General features: G+C 38.6%; 2 protein-coding genes across 2 annotated transcripts in view; one reads left to right on the top strand and one right to left on the bottom strand.

Moving 5' to 3' along the window:
- The window catches only part of FBXO3 (F-box protein 3), a 35,180-nt gene extending 17,122 nt beyond the window's left edge, over positions 1–18,058 (top strand). Inside the window, exons 4-11 of the mRNA XM_068988646.1 lie at positions 86–200; positions 1,734–1,938; positions 3,085–3,130; positions 7,890–7,974; positions 8,780–8,902; positions 10,366–10,481; positions 11,703–11,893; positions 16,909–18,058. Of these exons, the coding sequence (XP_068844747.1) occupies positions 86–200; positions 1,734–1,938; positions 3,085–3,130; positions 7,890–7,974; positions 8,780–8,902; positions 10,366–10,481; positions 11,703–11,893; positions 16,909–17,079 (1,052 nt within the window). The 3' untranslated portion in view covers positions 17,080–18,058. The remainder of the gene's footprint in view (positions 1–85; positions 201–1,733; positions 1,939–3,084; positions 3,131–7,889; positions 7,975–8,779; positions 8,903–10,365; positions 10,482–11,702; positions 11,894–16,908) is intronic.
- Positions 3,869–5,163, bottom strand: LOC138093088 (MARCKS-related protein-like). Its single transcript, XM_068989183.1, has one exon. It carries the CDS (start codon positions 5,161–5,163, stop codon positions 4,570–4,572), a length of 594 nt encoding a protein of 197 aa, XP_068845284.1. The 3' UTR covers positions 3,869–4,569.
- Positions 18,059–23,241: the final 5,183 nt, after the last annotated feature.

Here is a 23,241-nt window from a genome sequence, read left to right as displayed (position 1 = left end):
TTCATTGGCTAGCAGATACAGTGGAATTCCTTCTTAGATTTAAGGCTATCATTGTTTCATAATTTGCTTTTTTGTGTCTCTGCAGAGGGTGCTCGAGAGGAAGACCTAGATGCTGTGGAAGCTCAGATCGGCTGCAAGCTTCCTGATGATTATCGGTGTTCCTATCGTATCCACAATGGGCAGAAGTTAGTTGTTCCTGGGTAAGATGTTCACTGTTTGGGTTATTTTTTATGATACAAAGTATTTTCTAGAATGTAAACAAATTGTATTTGTAGTTATTCTTAACAGATTAAAGGAGTATGAGAATTTCCTCTTGTTTGTTGTAGCAATCCATAAGACAGAATATAAAGCTTGAATTTGATTTTGCCAAAATAGATTTATGTCTCAAAAGCATCATTTCTATTAATACATCTTTATAGTTTAAATGAAGTCTGGTTGGAGGTGGGGGTATGGGACATGAGAGAGGGGTGTGTGTGTGTATATATATATAATTTAACTAGAACTGTTCTGAATCCTTGAAATGTTTACCCTGTTACAGGCCAGGTAAATTGTTTGGGAGAACTTGTTGTAAATTCTGTGTATCATACATCTAAAAAGTAATTTGCTCAGAGCTATACATACTTAACCAAAGAAAATATAGTTTTGTCCTATTCAAGCATAGCCTATTTTAAACTTACTTCCAAAAGATATGAAGTATTCACTGTGGATCCTTTTGGTAAAAGCAGAGCATACAGTAGCTGTCAAATTCACTCCTAGTTTTAAAAGGTTTATTCTTTGAATGATTCTGCTCCTTTTGTTCCTTTATGAAATTAAGCTAATTCAGAGACTTTGCATTTGTGACATGCTAATAGGAATTTAGGGAGAATTTTGCATTGTTCTTGTTAGAATTTGATATCTATGTGTGTGAAAAATCATATGAGGCTCTTTTACCATTTTAGATCAGAGTTGAGTGAGGACAGGGAATCTAGAAGGTGATCGATCATGTTGAGGTTACTGAGGTTCAGATATCAAATACTGGGCAGTTAGAACTAGATAAGCCTAAATCACTGATTTTTTTTTTTTTCTACTCTTGTTTTCCTGTCACGCTGCAACTTGACAAAAAAGGAAAAATTGTCATATTTCAAGAACAAACAGGAGAGAACTTTACTAAAGGAGTTGCTCAGACTTGACATGACAAACAGGTCATGAGTTCAACCCAGGGATTTTTATCTGTCCACAGCTCAGTGAGGCTTAGGATGAGACTCTTGCAAAGACTGAAACCTGTGTTGTTCTCATTTGTCTACCATGAGATGAGTTTAGACACCAGACATCCCAAGTTTTTGAAAATTTGAATAAGGTTTAAGCTGATCTCCATTTATTCTGCCTGGTAGGATAGGGTAAGCTAAAGGTTGTATCAAGATAAAACTATCAGAGAGAATATACTCCTTTAAACAGAAAATTAGTCATACATACATATATAGCAAAATGCTGGCAAATTATGGCAAGATAGGTTTTTGAAAGCAATAAAACTATTTTTTCTTTTTAAAAGGTATATATTTAGATATTTAGGCTTTTAATTTAAACCAGAATCTTTCCACTCAAGAGTTTGAATTTAAGATATATAGAAATTGTAGTGTTTCATGTATTCCTGCTTTAGAATTGACATGGTAATCAGTTTTCATAAAGTTGTCAATGTGAAATTAGTACTCATCAAAAGGTTGCAGCTGACTAAATTTTTGAGTCTGTGTTCTCAGGTTGTTGGGAAGCATGGCACTGTCTAATCACTACCGTTCTGAGGATTTGTTAGATGTCGACACGGCTGCTGGAGGCTTCCAGCAGAGACAGGGACTGAAATACTGTCTCCCTTTAACTTTTTGCATACACACTGGTTTGAGTCAGTACATAGCAGTGGAAGCTGCGGAGGGCCGAAACAAAAATGAAGTCTTCTACCAATGTCCAGTAAGTAGGAAGTGTCTTGAAAGGTGGCTTTCAGATATGTTCTGATAAAATGTGCATTAGGAATTTTCAAGATTATGGAATGAGTATAGAGCGTTATATAATTTGATTATAGACCTATTTGACTAGAGGGCTAATATTCTGATTTAATGACATAAAATACTAAAAGAAAATTTCACCAATGGACCAACAGTGCAAACAATTGTACGTACAGAGGGAAAGCTGTGATTTGTGTTAGGGATTTTAAGCTTGAGAAAAACTAATGAGCTTCTTTCTGAGGTGATTAATTGTAATATCAGTTTCTAACCTTAAAAATCTAACATTTGCACATCATTTGATTCAAGTTCTGAGTGCAGTAGAAACTTTCTAAACTCTTTCTTCAGCATGTATTTGGGTTATTGAAAAATATAGATCCTTTTCAGGAGGCTTTTGTTAAGATTTTCCTGTACGCACAGAATATCATGTCATTTGGTCTCATTCTTATTTCCTCAGTTCTCAGTCATTCCTCAGTTACAGACCTGCTGCTTTTGTTTTTGTCTGGATGTGAACTTTTAACTTAAAAGAGGAATTTAAAATAGAAAATGTTTTTCTTAGTTATCTGAGACATGTGACTCTATATGACATTTATATTATTTAAAGAACTTTCATTGCTTTAAATTTTTTTCTAAGCATTTGCATTTCTTTATCTCATTTTTGACTTGATAGTTCTGTAAGGTTGTAGGACAGTGACTTGGCCTCTCATTTCCTGAGAGAAACGATTAATCTAGAATTGTTCAGGTCCATTGACTGAATCCAAAGCCCTGTCTTTTAGGTCCATAGGTCATATATCATCTCATGGTTTTAATGTCTTAATCGTTCTCTTAAAGGATCATTTTTTTTTTAGTTCATTTGAACACTGAGAGCAGTGTATAAGCATTTTAACTGTTTTTGAGAGCTGCTTGGCATTCTTCCAAGGGCTTGATAGGAAGAGCCTAAATACAGAAATCATAAAAACAGAAACTGAACAGTATGTGGAATGTCTAAGTATTGTTTAGAGCACTTCAGTTATTGCTGTCTGTTTTGCCTTGTCCCCAGGGAAGGATACAATGAATAACAAGAAATTAAGTAAAATGTACCATATTCAATTATAATATTCTTTTTCTCACCTAGGACCAAATGGCTCGGAATCCAGCTGCTATTGACATGTTTATCATAGGTAAAACAAAAGTCTTCTTTTCTCCCTTTTTCCTTTTGGTCCAGACACATGAAGTTAGTAAAAACTTGTCTGTTACTTGATCAGCTAGCAATTTTATATTTGTATTTCTTAGAGCGTGTTGGTTCATAAAGTACTATAACTATGTTTCTTTAGAATAGCCCTTATACTTCATTTGACTTGGGTTTCTACTTGGAAAAAAGCCACGCCCGATACAACCTTGTTTTCTCAGGATTCTTCTGTAGAACAGTGAAATATATGGAATAGCTAGAAATGTGTATATAGTTCCCTTATACACACATGCATTTTTGGTCGATCATATTAATGCGTAATTAGATAATGAAATAATGGTACTTGTTCTCGTCTAGTGCCAGTGCTGTAGTAAGATACTGATAAGTCACACCAGAGACCTCAAACCAGCAGCCTTCAGAGACCAGTATAAACTGGGCCTTATAAACTGCTTGGCACACCTGATTTTTCTTGGTCTTAAAAGGGTATTTCTCATAGGATTTTTTTTAACTTTTTATTAAAACCAGTTAACAATGTTATGATAGTTACAGGTGAACAGTGAAGGGAGTCAGCAATACAGACACATCTCATAGGATTCTGAGAACAATTCAGTCTGTATACAAGAGCATCTCACCCCTTTGTTGTTCATTCATTCTTTTTTTTTTTTTTTTAAAGGGACAACATTTATTCCTTTTTCAAATGTTACAGTAAAACCAGGTGGAAGAGAATGGTTTTAGCAGTTAGAAAAAAAAAAAAAGTACAAATCTGGGGTTTGGCCATTAAAAGTTATTTACAACAATGGGAGGGGGAAAAAAAGACAACAAGAAGTTGTTTCACATTACAGACCTCCCGCCCACCCCAAAGCTTAATACTTGGTTACCAAGTCAAAAAAGGAGACACGGGTTGATTCACAAGCTGGAGGTTTGAACTTGAGTAAGACATTTATAAAAACCTAGACCGGGGCAGTGTTCTCCCCAGCCCAGGTGCCACTAGGCACAGCACAAGAGACTAAAAACTCAACGGGAAAGCTGGACACTCAGGGTTTGGGAGTGTAGGCACCCCCACATCTGGCTCAGGGATTTGGGGAGTAAACAAAACCTACTTGGAAAAGAATTGGGGAAGAAAACCAGCAATTGCCTTCGGCACAGGTGGGGACAGGGAAGGAGGTAGGGCCAAGGGCAGGAGCATTTCACATCACTAACCTAACTTGGGAAAACTGCAAGGGACCATCTTCAACTGGCCTTAAGAGGAAGACCAGATGGATGATGGGAGAATCCACAGGAGCGAGAGAAGGAGAGGAAACGTGGCTAGGGGGCAACAGCCCCTTCCTTTCTGGGCACAGGAAGGCAGCTGGGGCACCAGGTCCAGGCAGTGACCTCACAAGGACAGCACAGTTTTTGCAGCTTAGAGATCACCCACCTGCCCCCACCCAGCTACTCATTCTGCTCGCTGGCTGGTGCAGGGTCACTCTCTGGCCCCGAGGGAGTGGATGGCTCTGCGGCCTGGGGCCCTGCCTCTTCTGTGTCTCCTCCCTTGGCGGCAGCGCTGGCCTCTGCCCCTTTGGCCTGGGGCTCCTGGCTCTCGGGGGTGGCAGCAGCCTTCCCTTCCTGGGCAGTGCCCTCCTCGCCGCAGGCACTGATCTCCCCCTGCTCCTGCTCTTCCTCTGTGGGTGAAGAGGCAGACGAATCACCCCCACCCTCCCGATTTCTCTTGAAGGACAGGCCACTCCATTTGAAAGGCTTCTTGAAAGAGAATTTCTTCTTCTTCTTGGGGGTCTCCTTGGGGGGCACCTCCCCCTTAGCCTCAGCGCCCTGGCCAGGGGGTGCTGGCTCGATGGCATCACCAGTGGCCCCTGCTGCCTCCTCTGTTCCGTTCACGGGGGGCGACTCCCCTTCACCTTTGGGGGATAAGTCTCCATTGCTTTTCACGTGGCCGTTCTCCTGTCCGTTGACCTTGGCGGGGGAAGCGCCTGCTGCCTCCTCGGTGGTCACGTCGCCCCGGGGAGCCTTGGAGCTCTGGCTGCCCATGGTGGGGGGGTTCTGCTGGGGGGGCGCCCGGAGCCGCCCCGGGCTCGCGCCGCAGGGGATAGTTCAGTCGGGTGGGCCTGGCCGGCGGAGGGGTGGGGCTCGCGTCTGAGGGGGAGGGGTGTCGGGGGTAAACCAAGCTGACCCCCGCTCCGCGCCCGACCCACTAGCTGCGCCCACCGCCGCTCCGCTCTGCTCCGCGCCAGAATGCCCTGTTCATTCATTCTTGTTTTGCTTAGATTTTGCTCAAGTAAGACAAGCGTCCTAACTATCTGTTCTGCTTTTTAGAGGTATTTCTGGCACATATTAAACATCCTCATGTATTAATAGTGAAGGGGCCTTCCAGACTAAGTCATCTATAATTGTATCTCCTAATGGAATCTTGAGCAGAGTATAAGTTTCTGTGAGTTCAGAAACTTATGGCATATTCTAGGTTTGTATGTTCAAGTTATGGCATATTCTAGGTTTAATAAATAAACTGGTACAGCCACTATGGAGAACAGTGTGGAGATTCCTTAAAAAACTGGGAATTGAACTGCCATACGACCCAGTAATCCCAGTGCTGGGCATACACCTCAAGGAAACAAGAATTGAAAGAGACGTGTACTCCAGTGTTCACTGTAGGACTATTTACGATAGCTAGGACATGGAAGCAAGCTAGATGTCCATCAGCAGATGAATGGATAAGGAAGTTGTGGTACATATACACAATGGAATATAGCTCAGCAATATTCCTTTTCCCCCTGCCCGTAGGGGAGGGTGAGGAAGGCAGGGGTTGGGTGTGGCCTCTGGCCCTGACCTTTGGTCACCTGTCCCCTGCCTCGGGGCGTCATTGGGGGCCGTTAGAATATTGCTCAGAAGGAATGGATTTGAGTCAATTCTGATGAGGTGGATGAACCTGGAGCCTATTATACAAAGTAAAGTAAGTCAGAAAGAGAAAGACAAGTACTGTATATTAATGCATATATGTGGAGTTTAGAAAGTCAGTACCAACAATCCTACATGCAGGGCAGCAAAGGAGACATAGATGTAAAGAACAGACTTTTGGACTCAGTGCGAGAGGGCAAGGGTGGGATGATTTGAGAGAATAGCACTGAAACATGTACATTGCCATGTGTAAAATAGATGACCAGTGCAAGTTTGATGCATGAAGCAGGGCACCCAAAGCTGGTGCTCTGGGACAACCCAGAGGGATGAGGTGGGGAGGGAGGTGGGAGAGAGGTTCAGGATCAGGGGGACACACGTATGCCTGTGGCCAATTCATGTTGATGTATGACAAAAGCCATCACAATACTGTAATTATTCTCCAATTAAAATAAATTAATTTGTTTTTTAGCAAAAGAAAAACAAAGGGCCAGAGTGAGCCATTAATAGACATTGAGAAAAGAGAAAACTGGGTTGGATGGCATCACTGAGTCAGTGGACATGAGTTTGAGCAAACTCTGGGAGATGGTGAAGGACAGGGAAGCCTGGCGTGCTGCAGTCCATGGGGTCGCAGAGTTGGACACGACTTAGGGACTGAACAACAACAATTGCAGTTTACCTGCTCTCAACTGATACCTTTAAATTTTTAAAGCTGTATACTATCAGACTCAGCTTGAATTGTATCTTCAGTCATTCCCTAAATAGAATTGTAAGTAAATGCAGACTGTAAATTCAGCATCGGACTTTCAATGTGGAAGAGTACAGAAACTAGGTTAATAGAAACCATATTATGAAGAAATTCACTGAACACTATTGATTAAGGGACTAACTAATATATTCTATGCACTGAGATGTATTAAGAGTAAATGATAGGGGTCTGAGATAGATTATGTTGTATTACCTAGATGAGGCAACATAATTCACACAAATACTTGCTATTGATCTAATCACTAGGTCACAGATACATGGTCTGGACTAGACTATCCCAGTCCTGCGTCTCTGCTTCGAGTTGGTCACTGAGACTATGGAGGACATTTGAATCTGTAGTAGCACAGCTGGGCTGTATGTGTTAGTCGCTCAATCGTGTCTGACTCTTTGTGACCCCATGGACTGTAGCCCACCAGGCTCCTCTGTCCATGGAATTTTGCAGGCAAGAATACTGGAGTGGGTGGCCATTCCCTTCTCCAGCGGATCTTACCAACCCAGGGATCGAATCCAGGTCTCCTACATTACAGGCGGATTCTTTACCGTCTGAGCCACCAGAGAAACTGCTTTGGGGTTATCCTGATGCCCAGAACTCCACAGTGCTATACCCCTATTAAATGTCCAGACTGAGCCTGGCCTCTACCAGAATTTTGTGCGTGAATCAGAATTTGCCTAGTAGACCAGGGATATACCTTATTCATCTGAGGATAGCTGCTGATATCTTTTTCTGTAGTTTCTTCCTACATGTGGCTATATCTCCTTTGTTCTGTATGTTCTAGGAATTATAGACCGAAGGCTTTTCATTCTTGTACCAGAACCAATTAAAATTTAAAAGTTAACTGTTTAGTTTTAAGTGTTAAAAAGTAGTTTGAAGGAAGTTGGAGGATTCTCTAGCAAGGTAGTTAGGGAATACGATTGCTAGAATTGAGGATAGAAATTTACCTAGGATTTGTAGATGACATCTATAAATATTTCCAGTTTTGATATCACTAGATACCAGTGTAAGCATAGAGAATTACAATTTTTTTCCTTGTTTCCTGTGTAGATTTTTAAAACCTGTTTGTCCTTTTCTCTTTTCTTCTTCCCTTCCTTGTTTATAGGTGCTACTTTTACTGACTGGTTTACTTCTTATGTCAACAGTGTTGTATCAGGTGGCTTCCCTATCATCAGAGACCAAATTTTCAGGTATTTCACTCAGACCTTTTTGGTTTGGAATGATTATAAATCAGAAAAAAAACATTAAGTTACACATCATGAGATGAAGTTTCCCAGGAATGTTAATAACAGAACCTCTCATCTTGAATCTTATAGTTTTATTCTCATTTTAAAGCCAAAACATCCAAACAGTTGAATGACCAGTATTTTTTTCATCTTGAAGAATCAAGAGAAAAATTGATTTTGCTTTAGGGGCTATGGCTTTATAGTAGTTATATAATTGGGGGGTGGGGTGGGCAGGGGACCAAATAATGAATATATTGTGACTAGCAAGGCAGTAACTGTTTACTCCTGGAAAATGTTATGTATTATCTCTGAAACATTCACGTATTATAGATGGTATTAGAGGTAATCTTGGTTCACAGTGGGCTGGTTGGCAGAAATGATAGATTAATTATACATTAGAGGCCTCTAGAATAACATACTAACACACTTTTATTGTCAGAGTTACCATTTAAAGGGCATAGCTGGGTTTTCAGATGTTCTAAGTTTCCTTAGCTCTGAAAACTGAAATAAGCTGTTTTTAGTTTCCAGATTAGTTACTAATCCATTATTTGAACCACTGATCATTGAACCTTGACTGCTGTCATTATTGATGCAGAGTCTTCAAAATTTTCTAATTTGTTTGTTTAAGTTTAATAAGGTCCCAAATATGATTAAAATTTTTTATCCTAAGGTAAAATATAAACTATTTTGCACTGTATCTTTAAAACTTATATCTTGCAGAATTGAGGTTTGTTGATTTAACAATGTTTAATTTTTTAAAATTACCTAGATATGTTCATGATCCAGAGTGTGTAGCAACGACTGGGGATATTACAGTTTCAGTTTCCACATCATTTCTGCCAGAACTTAGCTCTGTACATCCACCCCATTATTTCTTCACATACCGAATCAGGTGAGAATTTTAAATGGGGGGTGTTTTTTTAAATTGTGGGATATAGCTCATGGATGTGTTATTATCTCCCTATTTGATATGATATAAAAAACACATTTTGAAAAGCAGCTTCTTGCTAAAGTGTAGGGGTAAGTGGATAGCAAAAAAATTTTCTACAATGTAGTGTTTATAAAGTACCTTGAGTCTATATCAGCCTAACTTTAAGTTGTTTCTTCAGTATAAGTATTGTGCCCGGTACTTTGAGAGGTGGACTGCTAAGTTGGAACCATCATGAAAGTTCAGTATTAGAGTGAGGATGCATTCTAAAACTATGAATAACTTCCCTGGTCATCCAGTGATTAAGACTCTGTGCTCTCAGTGCAGTGGGTACAGGTTTGATCCCTGGTCAGGGAACTAAGATCCCACATGCTGCACAGTGTGGCCAAAAAAAAAGCTATGAAATTGCTCAAGATAAAACTATGCATTTAAGTTTTAACTTGCTTGTCTATATTTAGTTAAAAGTGTAATAAGTATTATTTGAATACAGCCTCTATAATTAGACATAGTGCTGAGCAAGCCCTGGATTTGGTTGAATAAAAAACATATTAAATTAAATTCACTTTAATTAGTACTCTGTACTATGAGGTAAAGATAACATTTATCTTAAGATATTAAGATGTATTTTTTAGATGTATTTTTAAATACTTTATGATGTATAGATTTTTACAATGCCTGTATATACACATATGTATACATACTGGAAATAATGGTAATGTATACTTAACCAGGAAGCATTCTAGGATTTTGGTATTGTATCCAGCTTTGATGTCTAGTTACATATATTCAGATGAATTTGTTTTAATTTACATCCTGCCTAGGATTGAGATATGCTTAAAATAATAACACCTGTACATGCTTATAGGGTATTCTAAATGAAAATGAGTCAGCAGATTCTCAGAAAAAGGAGGGAAATAATAGTATTGGAAAACAGAGTCAAGGGACGATCTTGGTAACTGAACAGTAGATGCCCAAAATAGTGACATTTTGCTCTGAGCTTTCTAGAAGCTAATGGAGAAAAGGGAAATGGGCTGCATAGCCTTGTAGTGAAAAAAAGACTCCCGTTTTTTTTACAGCAGTTTTTCGTAGCACTATATTCTAGAATGTGTTTCCCACATTGGTCATTTAAACATAAGATTGTTGGCACCACTGTGTTTGTAAGTTTTTGTGTCGCCCTTTCTATTGTTAATCCTAACTGACAGTCAAGTGTATAAACGGAATGAAACAAGCGTGTAAACTGAATGAAAGCATTTCTGTGGGTGGAGTCCAGCCAGTATCTTTGAGAGCTTACAGGAATAGATGATTTACACAGACTTTGGGTTGGGTTTCTTAATTTACTTTGGAAATCCCTTTCACCATCTTAGCTCAAATACTATAGCTCTTAAACAGAAGAAACCAATGTGTCTCTACCACCCCTTTTTCTCCAGGATTGAAATGTCAAAAGACGCCCTTCCTGAAAAGGCTTGTCAGTTAGACAGTCGTTACTGGAGAATAACAAATGCTAAAGGTGATGTGGAAGAAGTTCAGGGACCTGGAGTAGTTGGTATGTAACCCAAGACTTGAGTTTAAACATCAGACGCTTCTGAGACATTTTGGAGAGTATATGTGTGATACATATACTTGCTTGGTAAATACATGATGTACTAGTGGATAAGATGGCATCTTCTTAATAGCTGTGTTTCAGTGTGAAAGATACCATAGATTCTGGATTCTTCTCCTAACTGTAATACAATGAGTATAATGTATAAAGGTCATTATTTTATCAGTTTAGTACCTTAAATATGACCTTTTCTAAAAGGATAGCAAAGTCAATTATTTAGGGGTTGAATTTCCATTCTGTGCATCACATGGGTTTCTTGCTTTCCCTTCTTAACTACTTATTTGTTTTAGCTGGAAGATTATTCATTGTCATATTCTATAGGGTTACAAGGTATAGGACAGAAAAAGAAAATAAATTTCATACTGGTCATCTGTTTGAATTTCAGGGGAAATGTTAAAATTAATAGCACAGATTTTATTGTCAATCATCTCTAGCCTCTGATTACAACTGACATTTGGCTTTTTAAAAAATTACGAGTATCATAAGTTTCTGAGTCCTCAGATTCTTCAGTCTTTTGTTGTACTTCAGGAAAATATTATTACTTAAGCAATGCAGTTCAGTTACTGGTCCTAAGCATATGTAGGATTCAGTTTAAATTTGTTTTAATTAATTGCCACAAGTAGAGTCACAGTCTACATCTCTTTTTAAGGAATTATTAAGGGTCTAGTGCTAACGAACTTTATCAAAGTTGTAATTCTTTTTCAGTCATTTGGTCTGTTGGGGTAAGACCTCTCTTCCTTGTGACTGCACTCTGGGCTAAATGTTGAAGACACATCTTCAGAGTTTTATGTTTTAGTCTCTTGCTACTTTTGAACATTTAAATTATCCTTATCTCTGTTTGAATTAGAGTCTGCGATAGTTTTTATTACCCATGTCTTAAAGAGTGTGTCTTCAATGACTCTCCTTTTTTGGTTTTTATTCTGATACTAGAGATCATTACCCACCCCACCCGCCCATGCATATACACTGTAAGGAATTCAGAGAGTACAAAAAAATGTCAAAATCTTCATAATCCCATCACTGTTACCATTTTGTTACATTTCCTTTAAAAATTGTTTCTAATTATGCATTTACTTTAGCACAATTTAAAGAGGACATGTTTTATTTGCTATAATGAAGAATTAAATTTTATACTTTGATTTATTGTTGCTATTTTCTCTGCAGGTGAATTTCCAATCATCAGCCCAGGCCGGGTATATGAATATACAAGTTGTACCACATTCTCTACAACATCAGGCTATATGGAAGGATATTATACCTTCCATTTTCTTTACTTTAAAGACAAGATCTTTAATGTCGCCATTCCCCGATTCCATATGGCATGTCCGACATTCAGGGTGTCTATAGCTCGATTGGTAGGTTAAAATTTCCTCTGGTGCTGATTTACGTGACTTTGTAGAATGAACTCCACAGAAGGTCTTACAAATAGTTTGTAAATGGTATTTCAGAGAACCCTAGCGATTTTGAGGGACATATCTTTGAGGGACTGGGGGGATATGTGAATACATTGGGTGGGAGTGGACAGTAAGTAAACTAGGCTCCATATTCTTTAATCAGAGTAACTGTTATCTTTTTGTTGTTTTTGTTTGCTTTAAAGAAACTATTTTTAGAGCAGTTTCAGATTCATAGCAAAATTGAGCAGAAGGTACAGAGATTTCCCATGCTTCAGCACATGCATAGACATGCCCATTATCAATATCTTCTGCCAGAATGGTACCTTTGTTACAACTGATGAACCTACCTTGACGCACCATGATCACCCAAAGTCCATAGTTTACATGAGGGTTCATTCACTCTTGGTGTTGCATATTCTGTGAGTTTGAATGAATGACCTGTATCCTCCATATAAAGTAGTTACTGGTTTTAAAGCTTCAATGTCTTTTCCAGTTTCCAAAAACAGTTTTGTTGCCTAATGAGAATCACTACACTGGACCAGTTATAGTTGCCTTTATTTCATGAAGAGTAGGGAAACAATTTCTTACTATGTTTTTGCTAAAATTCCCAATTTTAAAAAATAATAAAAATATCCTATAAAATCATTACAAATAAGATTTAATGGGTAGACTTGTACTTTTAGTAGTCTCTCTTTGGGATAATTTCCTAACTCAACTAGTCCTATTTTTAAAATCTCATTTCTAGGGTTATGACAGGTATAGCAGTAACCCCAGTCTTACCAGCTATAAAATGATTAAAGAAATTTATCATGCTCCAGTAATACAATAGGAATACCATATGAATAGCATATCCAGAATGTAATCAAATCATAGATGTCAGGTATTAAAAAAAAAAAAACTCTAGCTCCTGGGTGACCCTGATGGGTGGGTCCAAAATAAGTCTGGGAAGATAGACATGATGTTAACATGACTTAGATACATTCCCAACTCCAGTTTGGAAAGAAAAGGATGGTGATGAGACTCCGCTACTAATACTTGTAGTATTTCTGGTGAAAAGAATCTATAGTCTCAGCTTTGGAAGTGAAGTTTAGCTTCCCTCCCAGTGTGTATTTCCAACACTGTGAATTTGCTACTTCCTATAACAGTCTTCCGTTTTTGAGTAGCTCCATCTCTGTATGAGATTGATATCATCCTTAAATGTTTGATACAGTTTATCAGTGAAGTCATCTAGGGCTAGAGTTCTCTTTGTGGGAACATTTTGAAATATGAATTTTATTTCTTTAATCATATTTTCTGTTCCTTATTTCACTTTTGGTAATTTGTGTCTTTCAAGGAATTTGTCCATTTGGTCTAAATACTGAATTTATTTCTATAAAGTTATTTGCAATATTCCCTTGATACCCTAAAGAGCTACAGTTATACATCGTGTTTTGTTCTTGGTATTGGCAGTTTGCATCTTCTCTTTTGTTCATCACCTTAGCTAGGGGGTTATCACTTTTATTGATCATTTAAAGGAACAGTTTTTGGTTTCACTGTTTTTCTCTATTTGCTCATTTTCTATTTCATTGATTTTTGGAGTTATCTTTATTTCTTTCCCACTTTAGGGTTTAATTTGCTTTTTTTTTTTTAATTTCTCAAAGTAGAAGTTTAGATGATTGATTTTAGACCTTCTAAGCACTGTTTTAGCTGCATTTCACAAATTTTGATGTTTTTTTATTAACATTTAATTCAAAATATTTTCAGATTTCCTTTGTAATTTAATTTTGATCTCTGTATTTTTCTAGAAATGTATTGATTTCCAAATATTTGGAGCTTTTCTAGTTACCTTTTGGTTATTGATTTCTAGTTTTGTTATGGTTAGAAAACTTGCTGTGTATAATTTCAATTTTTTAAAATGTTTTGTGGCCTAGCATTATGATCTGTCTTGGTAAATGATCCTTGTGTATTTGAAAAGAATGTGTATTCTGATATTTGGGAAATATTATTCTATAAATGGCAAGACAAATTGATTGTTTTTCAAGTCTTCTTTATATTTACTGATCTTTTTTGTGTATGTGTTTGTTCTCTGAGAGATGATTGTTGTAATCTCCAACTGTAATTATAGTTTTGTCTATTTTTTTAATTCTGAATTTTTATTCTTTTAAATTTGTTTCATGTATTTTAATTATATGCAAATATGTGTAGGATTGTTATGTGTTTTTAATGAAGTGCTTTTTTTATTGTTATAAAACCTCTATCTGTGACAATATTCCTTGCCCTAAAGTTGCTATATATTCCTGACCTAAAGTGTAAAGAGTGTTGACGTTTGTTTGTGCAGGCAGTTTGCGCAGTTAAGTTACTATTGAGTCAGTTGATCCTGTCGAGGCTTGTTTTTTTGTGTTTGTTAGGGTGGGGATAGAGTAGTCTTTACTTAAGTACAGTAGTTCTCAGACTTTCCAGTCTCATGATCCCCCTAAGCTTTTACAAGTTATTGAGGACTCCAAAGAACTCTTGCTTACCTGGGTTATACAACATTTATCATGTTAGAAATTAAAACTGAGAAATTTTATAATATTTACTTACTCCTTTTTTAAAGTTTAAAATGTTTTAATTTATAATTTCCAATTACGGTAATAAACTCGTAACATGTTCAACCTTCTCTTAACTATGTTCTTACTTATTTAGAGTTTTAGTTTCCTCCCGACCACAAAGAAACATGTAAAATCTTGATCTCCCTGGTGGAAAATGTTTTCTCTTTCTCCAGGATGAGAACTCAATAAAATTAAATGAGAATTCTGCACTTACTTCTAATCAACATGAAAGAGGCAGTGGGGATTGTATTTCTATTGTGTTGTATTTGTATTGTACTTTTCCTATTTAAAAATTAGTTTTCTTGATACAGAAGTTGAGTTGTCCTCATTTGTCCCCTAACCATGTATTATCATTCTTAATACTGCTTTTTGTTCTATACTTCGAATGCTGCTTTAAAGATTTTTTTGGTTGGTCTTAAGTCTTTTCTTGGTCTAGGTAGTTTGCTCTTGGACACTTTAGAGGCCTCTAAAGACATTCTTGTCTGTGTGTTCCCTTTTCCATCTACTGTTTTTGTATATACACTTTTGTCTGAGATTATCGGCAATCTTCTTCTTTAGCTACATTATTTTTTTTTAAGAGTTTTTCTGTTCTTTTCTTAAGATAATTAATAATCATACTACCTGGATTTAATGTTTCAGAATTTCCTAAGTTTTAATCTTCTCCCCCTTTTGGAGCTTCTGCTGAATTTTAAAGTCTTTATTTCCCAGAATAAGAAAAATCAAAAGATAAAAGTAATGAAATATGTTATATTTATGTATATTTTCTCTGTTGTTGTTAGTGTTACAATAAATCCTGAGTGACAATTACTTTGACAAATTCTAAAGGACATTTCCTTTCTCCCACATTCATTACCTTGCTTGCTCAACAGATATTTATTGAGTACCTACTAGGTGCTGGGGAAAATCCAGTGACCAACACAATGAAAATCTCTGCCTTCAGGGGTGTAATGTACAGCATGGTGATTATGGTTAATAATACTGTATTGCATATTTTGAAAGTTGCTAAGAGAGTAAATTTTAGAAGTTCTCATCACACGAAAAAAGCTCTGTAACTATGTATGGTGATGGATGTTAACTAGATTTATTGTGGTGATCACTTTGTAATGTATACAGATACTGAATCATTATGTTATACATCTGAAACTAATATAATGTTGTTTGTCAATTATGCTTCAATAAAAATAAAAAATAAAAGAGAAGAAAGATGAGGAGATTGAAAAGAAATCTCTGGCTTGGAATTTACATTGTAGTTGGAAGAGACAAAGTGTAGTAAATATACATTCCTCACTTGTGTCAATAAGTAGTCATAGTGCGCTGGAGAAAAAGCAGAGTAAGGATGCTAAGAAGTGTACTGTTGGGTTGTTCTGATACAAAGATGTGTGATGGAAGGCCTTGGTGACATTTGAGTTCATGCTTAAAAGAAGTAGAGGGAAATGGGTGGATGTGTATCCTAAGGGTGTTCCAAGCAGAACAGCAAGTACAGAGGTGCTGAAAGCACTCATGTGCTTGGTGTGTCTGAAGACGTGCACGGAGGCCAGTGTGGCTGGAGGACAGTGGATAGGGGAGAGTGGTTGGAGACGCCACATGGGGCCGTGGGGTGCTGCATTTGCCATGCCATAAAGGCCATGGGGGACGGACTTTTGCTGCCACCCCAGCCCAGGTTTCCCAGTACTTCCCACAGTAACAGCTAGGTCCTCCTTGCTGTTCAGAATTCTGTTCAATTATAGTAGCTCCTCTCTTGAGTCTTCAAAAACGTATGAGACAGAAAACCAACAGCAGAGTAAGTCAAGACTCCACTAGAGACGTTGCTTAAAAGGAATGGAAGTGTCCAAGAGACGTTCAGATACTGGGTGTTCAACATCACTGCTGCGTTATTCTGATAGTCTTCAACAAGTTAATTTAAAAGTAGAGGCTACTGAAGGTGGTTCTTACTAGACCTCTTGTTGACAGTACATAAAAGTTACCAGCAGAGGTCGTAACTTAGTTATATTTTTATATCCTTGTTTCTGTAAGCATGCAGGTTAATAAAGAATTGTTCCACAGTACATTAATAAATTCAGTAAAATTTTATCTTGGGTTGTTAGAAGTGGTCTGTTTGCTCCCTTCTGTGAATTACCAACCACCATGTAAAAAATAACTATTGATGAAGTATATTTACTGTGAAAACCACATTGAGCATTAACTTGTCATAGCATATATACTCTAGAATCTTAACGTTAGCATATGCATCATGAACATGTATAAAAGTCTGTAAGATTCTATAAAAAGGTATAAAATTCAATGAGAAGTCTATAGAAATTCATACTTGGCATGCCCAGTTGTTTAGATTCTAGATAAATGAGAATTTGTATTAAAAAAAAAAAACCTGATGGAAGTTCTTATCAAAAGATTGTCTTTTCTTTCAAGGAAATGGGTCCTGATGAATATGAAGAAATGGAAGAGGAAGAAGAGGAGGAGGAGGACGACGACAATGACGATTCGGCAGACATGGATGAATCTGATGATGATGAGGAAGAGAGACAGAGGAGAGTCTTTGATGTTCCCATTCGAAGACGCCGCTGCTCTCGCCTGTTTTAGCAAGCCTCTGCTGATGGAAGCCCTGGGATGAATCTAGCCTTTTAAATAGGTGTCTCAATAATGTCAGTAACTAAACTGTTCTCAGCTTATATTAATAGCAGGAAGACTAGCATGAAATACTGTGCCAGGCCCTGGGTTCCATGAGATGCTACTTTAGGAATTGGATTGTTTGGGTTTGCTTTGTGTTTTCGAGGTAGAGGAAGGAATGGGAATCTTTTTTCTCTTCTAGGAGTTAATGGGAGAATAGTTATCTAGCTAAGGAACAGACATTTCTTTATTTAAAAATATTTTATACTTATAAAAATATGGAAATGGAAGGGAATTGGTTTGAAAGGGAATTTAAAATGAGTCAGAAATACCTACACAAGGATAGAGAGAAACTATGTGACTGAATGGTTCTGTGAAAAGACTTATAAGTTATTTAGAAATGAACAGAATTTGTAATTAGGCTAATCCATTTAGTGATTCCTATATATTTTGTACGAACAGGGAACTAACTGACTAAATAGCTTGACTGCCAGTTGTTTGTCCTTAGACAATCTATCCTTGAATTTAGAGTTTTCATCACGACCTTGAATTTAAAGCTATTGGTATGGCCTTGACCATAAATCTAGTCTTCAGCTCTATCAACTTTGGATTTAATTTAAGGTTTTCAACACTATGACCTTTACCACACTGTTCACAGATGCTTCATGTTTGAAATGTAGTGTGTAAAAGTATGTATTGTGTTTATTAACAAGGTTCTTCACAGTGTCTCATGTAGTCTAAATTTGTAAATACTGCTTCTGTTTTGTTACTTGACTGTCTTAACTTTGTGATAAGTAACATGAATTTTATCTTAAGATGAAGTTTGTTTTCCTGAAACATAAGAGATTTTTTTTTTTGTAATTATATATAATTGAGAGTTTGGAAATGAAATCCTCCGAATGTCAAAACCTCACATTTTGAAAACAAATTTTGGTTCCAATCCTGTATTTTGTGTAATTGACTATTTCCCATAAATATATACATTAATAAGCCTTTGCTCTTAAAATGAAGATGAAATCAAACCTCTTTGGCCTATTGCCAGAGGCCCATTCAAAGTCATTTTCTGGCTCTAACTAAACTCTTGTCATGTAATCTACCTTGTCTTTCCCTCAGAAACAGTTCTTTTGTAGGGAAAACTGTAGAAAGAGGGAAGTATATAGAGGATTAAGAAGTTGCCATCAAGAAACTTAAAGGCAAACTTAGACTTTCATATTGGCTAACATGGAACATGTCAGAATGTTCTGAAGTGGAGTAAATAGTTTTTCCTGCCCCCCCCTTTTTTTAATAGAGTATTATCAGGGTGCCAAATCCTTCTATTATGCCTATCCTTAAAAAAAACAACCCATTGGTTTTTTGAAAAATAAACTTTCCCAATAGAGTAGTAACTAAAAGTAGTTAATGTTGGAAGTTAAAGCTGGTTCCAGGATCCCTCACCATTCTTTGCATCTTTCACTTTTCAGAATTGGCCTCTCCTTTCAGTTCCCAGAGAACTCATGATGCCCCATGTCTCCCTGTCACCCGATCCAACCCTTGTTCCTCGGAATGCTTCAGGCTCACTTATCCTTGGTTAGAATTCACATTCTTTTAGTATGTTGACTGAGTTCTTCCTAAGTTGTGATTAATTAGTTGATAACCTCAACTTTTATTTCATTGGCAGAATGTGTATTCACACAAAAAAAGGGATCTAACAGTTGGTCTGACTGGACTTTCGGTGTAGTGAACCCCATTTCTGGCTCTGAGGTCCCTTCAGAACATTACTTATTTATCTGAAGCTTGATGTATCAGAATGAGGCAGATAGGTAAACAGTAACCAAACAGCTCAGAGTTTTTACCTCTTGTGAAGAGTCAGAGGTAACTAGCTGATGCCTGATAAGGTGGCCCAATCTTTTCAACATTCCAGATTGCTTCCATCTTCCCGTTCTGCCATTTGTAGCAGACTTTAAGATCATTCATACCTTCAGTGTAGCAACTGCAGTCATACTGTATTCCAGGAAGGATGATGAGAAAAGGGGGAAATTAAATGGAAAGTAAAAAGCCTGGAGAAGTAAACCAGCCAGGTCTCTTAACAGGAAGGTAAGTAGAGATGGGGCAAGAGATGCAGGTGTTAACATGGGCAGCATGGAACCCTAGTATGAAGAAATTGTAATGGCCCAAGTAAGACATTCTAAATCTAGATGTACAAGCTGGCTTTAGAAAAGGCAGAGGAACCAGAGATCAAGTTGCCAAGCATCCTTTGGATCGTAGAAAAAGCAAGAGAATTCCAGGAAAACATCTGTTTCATTGACTACGCTAAAGCCTTGGACTGTGTGGATCACAAAAAAACTGGAAAATTCTTCAAGAGATGGGAATACCAGACCACCTGACCTGCCTCCTATGAAATTTATATGCAGGTCAAGAAGCAACGGTTAGAACCGCCATGGAACAACAAACTGGTTCCAAATTGGGAAAGGAGTATGACAAGGCTGTATATTATCACCCTGATTATTTAACTGATATGCAGAGGACATCATATGAAATGCCAGGCTGGATGAAGCACAAGCTGGAATCAAGATTGCCGGGAGAAATATCAATAACCTCATTTGCAGATGACACTACCCTATGGCACAAAGCGAAGAAGACCTAAAAAGCCTTTTGATGAAGGTCAAAGAAGAGAGTGAAAAAGCTGGCTTAAAACTCAACATTGAAAAAACTAATCATGGCATCCGGTCCTGTCACTTCATGGCAAATAGAAGGGGAAACAATGGAAACAGTGACAGACTTTTATTTTCCTGGGCTCCAAAATCACTGTGGACAGTGACTGCAGCTATGAAATTAAAAGGTGCTTGCTCCTTGGAAGAAAAGCTATGACCAACTTAGACAGCATATTAAAAAGCAGAGAAATTACTTTGTTGACAAAGGTCTGTCTAAGTCAAAGCTGTGATTTTTCCAGTGTGTGGATGTGAGAACTGGACAATAAAAAAGGCTGAATGCCAAAGAAGTGATGCTTTTGAACTGTGGTGCTGGAGAAAACTCTTGAGTGTCCCTTGGACAGCAAGGAGATCAAACCCACCAATCTTAAAGGAAATCAACCCTGAATATTCATTGGAAGGACTGATACTACTTTGATCACCTGATGCAAAGAGCAGACCTATTGGAAAAGACTCTGATGCTGGGAAAGATTGAAGGCAGGAGGAGAAGGGGACAACAGAGGATGAGACAGCTGGATGGCATCACCAACTCAATGGGCATGAGTTTGAGCAAACTCTGGGAGATGGTTAAGGACAGGGAAGCCTGACATGCTGTAGTCCATGGGGTCGCAAAGAGTCAGACACGACTGAACAGAATAAGATATTCTACAGGCTTGAGTCAGGGCAGCAGCAGTGGGAGTGGAGTGGAGAGAGGATGAAATTGAAGGATCTAGACGGTAAAATAGGCAGGAGTTGGTGACTGCACGTGTGGGAGCAGAAGAAACTGAAGTTGTTTCCAGGTATAGGACTTCATGGAAAAAAAAATTACAGGAAAAGCAGTGGAACATTGGAGAGGAGTTGAGATTTGAACACATTTTGGGTTCAGATGTCTGTGGGACATATAGATGGAGATGTCCAGTAATTAGATATGAAGATTCAAGGAGTGATAGAGAAAAAAGATTTGCAAGTTGACTTGTAAACATATATACAGTCAGCCCTCGGTATCTGCAAGAGATTGGTTCCAGAACCTCCACAGATACCAAAATCAGTGGATGCTCAGTTCAGTTCAGTCGCTCAGTTGTGTCCGACTCTTTGCGACCCAATGAATCACAGCACGCCAGGCCTCCCTGTCCATCACCAACTCCCGGAGTTCACTCAGACTCACGGCCATCAAGTCAGTGATGCCATCCAGCCATCCCATCCTCTGTCGTCCCCTTCTCCTCCTGCCTCCAATCCGCTTTACCATCTGAGCCACCGGGTAAATCTCCCCAGCATCAGGGTCTTTTCCAATGAGTCAGCTCTTCACATGAGGTGGCCAAAGTACTGGAATTTCAGCTTTAGCATCATTCCTTCCAAAGAACACCCAGGGCTGATCTCCTTCAGAATGGATTGGTTGGATCTCCTTGCAGTCCAAGGGACTCTCAAGAGTCCTCTCCAACACCGCAGTTCAAAAGCATCAATTCTTCGGCACTCAGCCTTCTTCGCAGTCCAACTCTCACATCCATACATGACCACAGGAAAAACCATAGCCTTGACTAGTTTGTTGGGAAAGTAACGTCTCTGCTTTTCAATATGCTATCTAGGTTTGTCATAACTTTTCTTCCAAGGAGTAAGCGTCTTTTAATTTCATGGCTGCAATCACCATCTGCAGTGATTTTGGAGCCCCCCAAAATAAAGTCTGATACTGTTTACACTGTTTCCCCTTCCCCATCTATTTTCCATGAAGTGATGGGTCGGATGCCATGATCTTAGTTTTCTGAATGTTGAGCTTCAAGCCAACTTTTTCACTCTCCTCTTTCACTTTCATCAAGAGGCTTTTTAGTTCCTCTCCACTTTCTGCCATAAGGGTGGTGTCATCTGCATATCTGAGGTTCTTGATATTTCTCCTGGCAATCTTGATTCCGGCTTGTGCTTCTTCCAGCCCAGTGTTGCTCACAATGTACTCTACATATAGTGGATGCTCAAGTCCCTTATAAAAAGTGAAAGTGAAGTCGCTCAGTTTTATCCAACTCTTCGACCCCATCCTTAGCCTACCAGGGTCCTCTGTCCATGGGATTTTCCAGGCAAGAGTACTGGAATGGGTTGCCATTTCCTTCTCTCCCTTCCAAAAAATGATGTATTTATAATACAGTCATCCCTTGACAACTGCAGTTTTGGTAGCTGAATCCACTGATGCCAAACCTATGGATATGCAGGGCTAATTGTATTCTCAAGTTAAAACAAAGAGGGTGCACTGTAGTCTGCCCGGGAAAACATACAGCCATGGTTCTTAGGCCAACACTGGCTACACCACATTATGAGCAGGTAATGGAAGAGAGCTTATAGGATGCACAGAAAATGCATGTGAAAGAGCTCTGTAAACAATCAGGAAACACCTATTAGCTGATTTAAGCACACTGTAATATCAGGGCTTCCCTGATAGCTAAGTCGGTAAAGAATCTGCCTGCAGTGCAGAAAACCCAGGTTTATCCCTGGGTCAGGAAGATACCCTGGAGAAGGAAATGGCAACCCACTCCAGTGTTCTCGCCTGGAGAATCCCATGGACAGAGGAACCTAGTGGGGTCGCAGTCCATGGGGTCACAAGAGTCAGACACGACTTAGTGGCTACACCACCACCACCACGACTGTAATATCAAAGCAAATCCTGATTTGAGACTCCAGTTTGTATAGAGAAAAACCAAGATTAAGGCACCACCATATGAAATTCATTCCATGACACCCCAAAGCCATCAGAGGGTCATGGTAGAAGGTACATGTCATGATGAGTTATCATACAATTTCCCCTCCTTGAACTTCATCTCAGCAGAGGTCAATCTCTTGGAAAAAGAATGTACTTCTGGCCTGCTTTCCCAGCTCTCCTTTGCAGGGCTCTCATTAAGGCAGTTCCGGAGCGGATGCTGACAAAGTGATAAATGAAAACTTCAGATTATTATCTTCACATAAAAATAACATTCTAAATGGTGATACTGGCCCCAGACTGGCTAATATACGTTTTTAAGATCACAAAAGGGAATACCCCTGCGAGCCAGTGGTTAGGACTCCATGCTCTCACTGCCAGGAGTCCAGTTCCATCTCTTGTCCCGTAACTAAGATTCCACAAGCTGCGTGGTGGACCACGCCCTGCGCAGCTCCACCCCCACCCCCCACCCCCGCCCCCGCAAAAAAAATCCACAAAAATTTCATCTCGCTTCCAAACAAGACTCAAGGGACCAGATGTGGCTATGGCTGAAGGGTCTTTGTGGGTTACCAGAGCCCGAGAGCCGAGAGAAGCCTGGCCAATGGGAGTTTGGCATGGGCACGCAAACATTTTGAAAAACATTTTTATATATTTTTTGTAAACAAAAGAAAATTCCTAAGTCCTGGAATTTTTTTAAAAATAACAAATCCAAAGGAGGAAGGGCATCATAAACTTTACGTTTTCAGCTTTTTAACATAAAGAACTTCACCTAATCCTGGTCACGAGTCTTTT

Source organism: Capricornis sumatraensis, chromosome 16 (assembly GCF_032405125.1).
Source record: "Capricornis sumatraensis isolate serow.1 chromosome 16, serow.2, whole genome shotgun sequence".
Classification (NCBI taxonomy): Eukaryota; Metazoa; Chordata; class Mammalia; order Artiodactyla; family Bovidae; genus Capricornis; species Capricornis sumatraensis.
Note: the sequence above shows the minus strand (reverse complement) of the source record. Positions and strands in the feature narration are given on the sequence as shown.

Bases quoted from the DNA above. Each gene is read 5' to 3' on its own strand.
- LOC138093088 (XM_068989183.1), bottom strand. From the start codon at position 5,163: ATGGGCAGCCAGAGCTCCAAGGCTCCCCGGGGCGACGTGACCACCGAG.